Raw genomic sequence first — 8,983 nt, 5'->3', positions numbered from 1 at the left:
AAAAATGAAAATGGCTAAACCTGTCAATGTTGTCATTATGAAAGCGTGTCGGGAGGCGGAAAACACTTGCGTCATCATGGACAGGGTGCAGTTATTAAACATTTGTATTTGTAGGAGAATGTCACACGGATCTGTATCATTTTATGCATATGATACAACTGTTAATGTTTAAATGGATGAAAATCTTCTGATGAGTCATTCTCCGTAATGTTAATTGGAAATGGTACTTATGAGCGTTCATTCGAACCGACGACTCAGGATGTATACTCAAGGCGACGTTCTATTTCACCGTATTGGTGTCAGTTTACCTTTCATAGTTTTCTTTCATAAAGATACACATGTTGAAGGTTGCCATCGTGTTCTCATTTGCATACGAAAGAGACAATAATTTGCATACAAATAAGACGACTGTCTGGAACGAGGTAATGACAGAATTTTCAGTGGCAATTAGGTTATAACGAGCGACAAATTTGGTACTGTGGTAGAAAACCATAGTTGGATACTGAAAACTAAGATAAATAAACAGCATTCTCACGCTGAAGGGTTTGGTACAATTCGTCGTTCCCTGTACTTTCTAGTAAATACACCTGCAGCTTACATCTCTCCTTCCCTGTGTCCACCGTCATCTTCTCAGTGCAAAACGGGATTGTGAAATAAGAACGGAAAAACTACATAAAAACTGACAACATCGCAAAGTCAGTCGAAATTACGAAAAATATAATCGAAGCAACGAGTAATTACTCGATAATTCGAAAAATATAATCGAGGCGACGAAAAAAATATTGAAGCAACGAGTAAATACTCGAAATTTCAAGTTTTTAACCGAAACTTGAAGCAACGAGTAAATATTCGAAATTTCAAGTTTTTGACTAAAACTTGAAGCGACGAGAAAATATTCGAAGCAACGAGAAATTAATCGAAGGAACGAAAAAAAATAATTTGAAGCAACGAGGCAATATTTGAAATTTCAAGTTTCTGACTGAAACTTGAAGCGACGAGTAAATACTCGAAATTTCAAGTTTTTGCCTGAAACTTGAAGTAACGAGAAAATATTCGAAATTTCAAGTTTCTGACTGAAACTTGAAGCAACGAGTAAATACTCGAAATTTCAAGTTTTTGCCTGAAACTTGAAGCAACGAGAAAATACTCGAAATTTCAAGTTTTTGAAAGAAACTTGAAGCAACGAGTAAATACTCGAAATTTCAAGTTTCTGACTGAAACTTGAAGCAACGAGTAAATACTCGAAATTTCAAGTTTTTGAAAGAAACTTGAAGCAACGAGAAAATATTCGAAATTTCAAGTTTTTGAAAGAAACTTGAAGCAACGACAAAATATTCGAAATTTCAAGTTTTTGCCTGAAACTTGAAGCAACGAGAAAATATTCGAAATTTCAAGTTTTTGAAAGAAACTTGAAGCAACGACAAAATATTCGAAATTTCAAGTTTTTGAAAGAAACTTGAAGCAACGAGTAAATATTCGAAATTTCAAGTTTTTGACTGAAACTTGAAGCAACGAGAAAATACTCGAAATTTCAAGTTTTTGCCTGAAACTTGAAGCAACGAGAAAATACTCGAAATTTCAAGTTTTTGAAAGAAACTTGAAGCAACGAGAAAATATTCGAAATTTCAAGTTTTTAACTGAAACTTGAAGTAACGAGAAAATACTCGAAATTTCAAGTTTTTGACAGAAACTTGAAGTAACGAGAAAATATTCGAAGTAACGAGAAATTAATCGAAGCAACGAAAAAATATTTGAAATAACGAGAAAATACTCGAAGTTACGAGTAAATAATTGAAGTAACGAGAATTGTCTTTGAAAAAATATTTTGTGCTACAAAAGTGGCAGCATTAGGCTTTCGTAGTATATAGGCTCTTTGAATACATTATTATTTGCCATGCAGATCTGTGGTCACTCAGACGGATATCCTGATATATCCGCTTGGGTAAGAGGATAAGAGTTCCACCCGTACCCCCATTAACAATAAATTATCAACTGATATTCATATAAATCCCTAAATATGCTATCAATAATGTGTGTAAAGCATGAAAAACAATATATGACCTGCAATAACCTCATTTCCTGTATTCAGCCTCGGGAATCGGACATCCCCTTCTCACAACTAACAAAACACACATTTCTGATGCAGCTACAACCAAAATAGGACATCAATAACTGAAAAGCATATGCAAATCGATACATTTAGTGAGATATGAACAGTTGTCACTCGTAAATAATCATTGTTTAATTGTTTTGTTTTGAGTGTTTACATTAATAATTAATTCAGATGTCTTATTGCATGTGTGGACATTAACGAAATGTTAACTGACACTGTCACACTGCCCTCAAAAATAAAGTGTAAAACTATCACAAAAGTAGGGGAAAAGTAATCCGTTCAGCACACACAATAGCATTCCTAAGAGAACAAAAGCATTCCAGACGAATACAATAGCATTCCAGACGAATACAATAGACATTCCAGAGAAGTAATCCTCAAAATCCTCCCTATGAGCACAATGCATTCCACAGCACAATAGCATTCCTGAACACGAACACGTCTCCCTATGAGCACAAAGCATTCCAGAGCTCAATAACATTCCTGAGCACAAGACGTCACGGGTGAACAAACATTCCAGAGGAGAGTCAAAGCATTCAATAGAATACAAAAACATTCCAGAAGACATGAATAAGCATTCTAGTGACGTGTTTCTTAAAGCTTCTGAAAGCATTTAATCTATTGATGTCACGGTGAACAAACATGAATAAAGTATTCCACTGATGTAGAGGGTTAACCAACCAAACTGCGTGTGCACTACTCTACATCCAATCAGCGCCTACATGCACCTTTAGTATAAGACATTTCAAATCAGTTTCATCGTCATTATCAAGCGAACAAGTTTCAGAAAGACACCTCCGCTCGCAATCCATATGGCACAGAAGATGTTTCACCTTCAACATGTGGACTTTTCAACAGAGCAGTTGCTCTAGAGTATGTTTCAAGAAATGAAGGATATTCTTAACACTCAGCTCCATTTGCACGAAACGATGATGCGAACAAGTGAGTTGTATAAAACCACATACACAGAGATGTTCCAGAGAATGAAGACTCTAGAACAGAAATTCCCCTCGTTATCGCCAGCTCTCATGAGCTTGATGCTGGATTATTCAAAAATTGCTGCCACCTCTGAGGATAGAAATTCAAGTAACAGAAAACGTCAATCACCCAACAAACGTCTTGCTAAGGCTAAGAAGCCAAGGAAAGTGAAGGAACAGAAAAGAGGTCAGAAGCAGAAATCCCCTCCTATGCAACCAAAGTAAGCGAATAGTTTATCACTGTGAATATCATTTGGAATAGCTTTTCATTTATGTATATACGTGTTACTGTGTTTGCAGTTCTACATTCTCCAATCTTATTTGTCATGTTCAGGAACAGGGGAGAAGATCATGAAGCAGTGTCAACTCCATCCCTCACGAATCAGTCCATAACACCTACCACAGAACCTACCACAGAACCTACGATAGATGACTGGTGGTTGGATTACACTCAACTCATGGAGGACATAGAACGAAAAGAGAAACAAACCACAGACATAACAGCTGCTGATTCATCCAGTGGAATCATGGACGATCTCTATCAGGAAGACAAACTTACTCCTCTTCAGAAAAGTTGCAGTGTATGCCGTTACAACAATAGGTTGCGTTACATGAGCTGTAATAGTGGACAAATTCAGTGTCATGTGTGTTGTATGGATCTCATGAACTGTATGTGCTACTACGATGAAGAGGGAATGATGGAAGACATGGTATCACAGGACTTTGAAGGTCATATTCTATCAGTGTAAAATACAGTAGTGCTTTCATCATGACAGTTATCATTATGTATCGTAACAAACTTTAGTGAATGTTCAAATAAAATGAATAAACCAATGCTGTTTCATGTTATATATTTCTTAGCCAGCCACAGTTTCCACAGTGCAACATGAGTTCGCAGAAGAAGAACAGCATGTTAAAGCAAGAAAAAGCCATAGAAAAGTATTATTTCAATGCTGAAAATCCTGGAGCTTATTTTGGTCCATCAAAACTACGTGATGAATTGAAGAAAAACAGAAAACAACAACATATCAGGTTGAGGAATGTGAAACGATTTGTGAAGAATCAAGACGCCTATAGTTTACATAGACCAGTCAAGCATAGATTTAAAAGGTTAAAAGTAAGGGTGAATTATATGAATGAAATGTTTGATGTGGATCTGGCCGACCTCTCTCGTTATAGCAAAGAGAATGATGGTGTCAGATATTTGCTGGTGGCTATTGATATCTTGAGCAGATATGCTTTTGTGCTACCTTTAGAAAACAAGAAACCTGAATCAGTGTTGAAAGCCTTCAAAGAAATACTGAAAACTAGACAACCAAAGAAGGTTCGCACAGATGCTGGATCAGAATTTCGAGCAGGCTTTGATTCATATTTGAAAAAGAAAAACATCACTCACACCATTACGCGGAATGAAAACATCAAAAGTAATTACGTAGAACGTTTCAACAGAACGCTAAAATCGTTGATTACACGCTACATGACTCACAACAATACCAAACATTACATCAATGTTTTACCTAAACTTGTGCACAACTACAATCATACGTTGCATTCCTCCCTGCCTAATTTATCACCTGCACAAGTGAATAAGGACAATGAATTGAAAGTTTGGCAACATGTGTATGTCAAACCTTTGTTGAAACACCTCAAAAGCCTGCACCCTAGGAAGAAGTTCAAATATAAAGTAGGAGATCTTGTTCGCATTCCATATCTGAAGAGACCTTTCAACAAAGAACTTGACTTGAAGTGGACACAAGAACTGTTCAAAATAGCTCATCGTTTTAAAAGACAGGAAATTCCACTGTACAAAGTCAAAGATTTTCATGATGAAATGATCCAAGGTACTTTTTATACCAGTGAATTGCAGAAGGTCAGTAAAGCAGAAGATATTGAGTGGCAGGTGGAAAAGATCTTAAAGAAGAAACGTATGAATGGAAAGACTTATGCTTTGGTTCGATGGTTAGGTTGGCCCAGTTCCTTTGATTCTTATGTGGAGGAACGTCAATTGAAAAATGTGTAATGGAGACCTATGTGTTTCTGAAGTCTTCAGACTCGAAGAAAGATTACTTCAAAGGCAACACCCCGTATCATTTTCGTGTGAAACTGAATCAAAGGTTGGTGTTTGATGGCTTCTGGGTAGTCAGCTTGACAGAATTAAACTTTGGAAAGGTGGATCTCACTCATATGAATGATCCTTACATAGATGTGTTGTGTAACCTATGCGACAGTTCATTGGTAGGACAGACTCAATTACCATTGTTGAGACGCATAGACCTGAGGGAGGGACCTAACTTTACATTTGCTAATGAATACAATATCCATGTGATGGTGAAAGAATCTCCTGACATAGAAATTAGTATAAAAGCAAGCGATGGAACTCCACTGTCATTCTTGAAAGAGGAGACTCGCCTAACACTTCACTTCAGACGTTATCCTTTTGTTGCCTAAGATGGAGACGTTACCTTTGTATGTACCCGATTACAACAAATGGCAGATTTTTTTCAAAAAACACATGGCAGGTAGTTCTCAACTGGTGAATGGAAAACCACAACCTAAGCTCATTTCATCTGATCAATCTGAGGAAGCATCAAAAGAAGTTAAAGTCAAACTGCAGGTCACTTCCGAACCTCAAAGTGTGGTGGAAAGAGCAGATGCTAAAGAGAAGAGACAGAAATCATTAAAAAGAGCTGCAGGTGAACGAGTGGCCACAACCAAGAGGATACGTCTAACGAGCAACACCCCCTCCAAGACAGCTCGTGTGTTCAAGAGCACACCAGTGAACGAAAACGATATCTTTGGTTAACACCATGTCGCTGCTCACCAGTAAACACTTCGATGAGATAATTCCAGAATCCCTGAATTTGTTCTCACTACCGCCATTTCAGACATGTGTTCAACAACATTACTATGGAAATGTACGTCCAGTGAGTCAAATCAACGACGAAGCGCCTTTGGAACTCAGTATTTCTAACACAGGTAGTGACTACCTTGATTTGAAGAGGACAAGATTGCACGTGAAACTCAAGGTCACTCACAATGATGGGAGCATATTGCTTCCCAAGGAACACGTGGCTCCAGTCAACTTGTTTCTTCAGTCGCTTTTTAGTCAGGTTTCAGTTTATTTGAATGACACACTGGTCTCTTCCACAAACAATCATTATGCTTACAAGAGCATGATGAAAGCATTACTGAATTTTGGAGCCGATGCAAAGACTACTCAGTTAACCTCTCAGTTGTTCTACAAAGATGTAGGAGCATCGAACAGTGATATAGAATCAACGGATACAGAAACAGGAAGCAACACGGGCTTGATGGCACGGGGAGCGTTCATTAAATTGAGTCAAGAGATGACCATGTCTGGAAACTTATTTGAAGATGTCTTTGAGATGAATAGATACATGATTAATGGTGTACCTATGACTTTGAAATTGTACAGATCCTCTCCCACCTTCTGTCTCATGAGTGGTGTGGCCAACAAAAAATTCACTATAACACTTCTGGATGCTTATCTCAAAATCTGCAGACTGAATGTCAACCCAGCCCTGATTATAGCTCACAATACCTTGTTTGAGAACAACTCTAATGCCCTCTATCCATTCGTCAAGTCTGAGGTGAAGGTCACTAGCATTCCCGTCTCTCAGTTAACACATACCATTGACAATGTCTCCAATCCCATTGCTAATCGATATATCGTAGCATTTGTTGATAGCAGCAGTTTTAATGGGAAATATGATGGGAATCCTTTCAACTTTCAATCGGGCATGATTAAAACGATCAACCTGTATGTGAATGGAGTCAGTGTTCCAGGGAGAGCTACAAGTGCAGACGATGCAGACACCTATCTCAACCTGTTTGATAGCAAGAAACTCTGGTGTCAAAACCAGGGCAATGCTATTTCAAGACAGGACTTTTTGCTTGGCAGTGCTCTTTTTGTTTACCAACTGGATGAAGTAGATGTCGATTATCTCAATCTTGTGAAATCGGGAAATGTGAGACTTGAAATTGAATTCAAATCTGCTTTGACTAAGACATTGAGCTGTGTTATCATGAGTGAAAGAAATTCCATCATAGAAATTGATAAAGCGCGAAATGTGTACATCAAGTAAAACATGAAAGCTTCTGAACTGAAGTGTGCCATACAGTGTGATCCTGTCTTACAGTGTCACGTCCTGGGAGTGTATGCTAAAGACACTTTGCCTGTACTGACATCTTGCATGATAAGAAGGGGAGTTGGACTAATTGTAAATACAGACTGTAGTCAAAAGAAAGGTCGTCACTGGGTTGCTATGTATTTCAAAGGAAATAGAGCAGAATTGTTCGACAGCCTATCAGAACCCATTGATGCTGTATTTGATAGGTACCTAAAATCCTATGTTAGATCTTACTTGCACAACAGTGAACAGATACAATCTGTAGATACCAATGTGTGTGGGTTCTATTGTTTGTATTATCTGTTATGTACATTGAAAGCTCACTGGAGTTTTCATCGTATTGTTCATCAGTTTGATGTAAGGAACTTCCTATGGAATGATACTTTCGTATCACAGTGTATATGCAACTATTTCAAATACTGTACTCCTTCCTGTTTTAATTGATAATGATGTACAATGTTTTTTCCATGTAGAATAAAAAAAAAATTAGATTTAGTTCAAATGATGTTTTTGTTATGTATAAATACCCTCTGTGTTGGTGAGTAAGTTCAGTACTTCATACTGAACAGCAGACCAGGCTACATCATGGATGAAAGTGCTTGTCTGTTGCCTTTTAAAACGCCTACAACCATATCCGTAATAGGTGGATCGTCAAGTGGTAAAACCTTTTGGGTTTCACACCTGTTAAGACAAGCCAATGTCATGTTTGATCCTGCACCCAAATTGATTATTTACTGCTATGCTGTGTGGCAGGATGTCTATAGTGAGCTCAAGAGAATCATTCCCAATATACGTTTTCAAGATGTCCTTCCCACAGAACAGGAGTTAAATTCATATTCTTTAGAATCGGATAAACATTGTCTCCTGGTAGTAGATGACTTCATGCAACAAGTGTGTAAAAGTCAGCTGTTTTTACACCTATATACCACATTATCCCACCATCTGGGAATTTCTGTTATCAACATCCTACAATCAGCGTATCCAAAGGGGGAATGTAACAGAACTATGTCACTGAACACACATTATTTTGTGTTATTGTCTAACCCTCGTTCGGCACATGAGTATAAAATTTTAGCATCACAAATATTTCCAGGACAGGCTAAATATTTCACCGAATCTTTTCAAGATGCTGTAAGTAGAAAGAAATATGGTTATCTGGTCATGGATACCTCGCCCTATGCAGATGAACAGTATGGTCGTTTGCGTACAGGTATATTCTCTGATGAGGTGTGTACAGTGTATCTGCCACAGATATAGAGTGACATAACTAAGGTAATATACAGCCACGTCTCATCCTTTTCACTTTCATACCGAACAGAGCCATGGATGTGTGCGGACCGTTTGATAACCTAGTGGCAGACTGTATTGAAATACCATGCAATAATATTAGGTTTGGGCAAAAGTTTAGTGACAGACTGAAGTCTTTCAACAGTTGGCCAGTACAAATGAAGCAGCCTCCAAAAGTCATGGCAGAAGCAGGATTTATCTATACGGGACAATCTGACAAGGTCTACTGTTTCCAATGCGCACTGAGAGTGCATTCGTGGATAGCCGAAGATGATCCATTAGCAGAACATTTTAGACTGTCCCCACATTGTGCTTATATCCACATGGTGTCTGAACCCAAAACCAACAAGGAAGGTTAGAACACATACAACTTTGAATTAATTTATATAGTCAATATAACAGTCAGTTCACTTCACTTCACTCATTCTACAGTCAGCTCTCTTTGAACGTGGAAC

General features: G+C 37.9%; 1 protein-coding gene across 1 annotated transcript; it reads left to right on the top strand.

The window, feature by feature from the left end:
• The first annotated feature begins 5,897 nt into the window (after positions 1-5,897).
• LOC137271576 (uncharacterized protein F54H12.2-like) lies at positions 5,898-7,196 on the top strand. The gene has a single exon (XM_067804021.1). The coding sequence runs from the start codon at positions 5,898-5,900 to the stop codon at positions 7,194-7,196; it is 1,299 nt and encodes a 432-aa protein (XP_067660122.1).
• The last annotated feature ends 1,787 nt before the right edge of the window (positions 7,197-8,983 follow it).

The sequence above is a fragment of the Haliotis asinina genome, chromosome 2 (assembly GCF_037392515.1).
Source record: "Haliotis asinina isolate JCU_RB_2024 chromosome 2, JCU_Hal_asi_v2, whole genome shotgun sequence".
Classification (NCBI taxonomy): domain Eukaryota; kingdom Metazoa; phylum Mollusca; class Gastropoda; order Lepetellida; family Haliotidae; genus Haliotis; species Haliotis asinina.
The sequence above is the reverse complement of the archived record's forward strand: the minus strand, read 5'-3'. Positions and strand labels throughout refer to the sequence as shown.

Excerpts from the sequence above, each read along its gene's own strand:
- LOC137271576 (XM_067804021.1), top strand. The coding sequence starts at position 5,898 with ATGTCGCTGCTCACCAGTAAACACTTCGATGAGATAATTCCAGAATCC.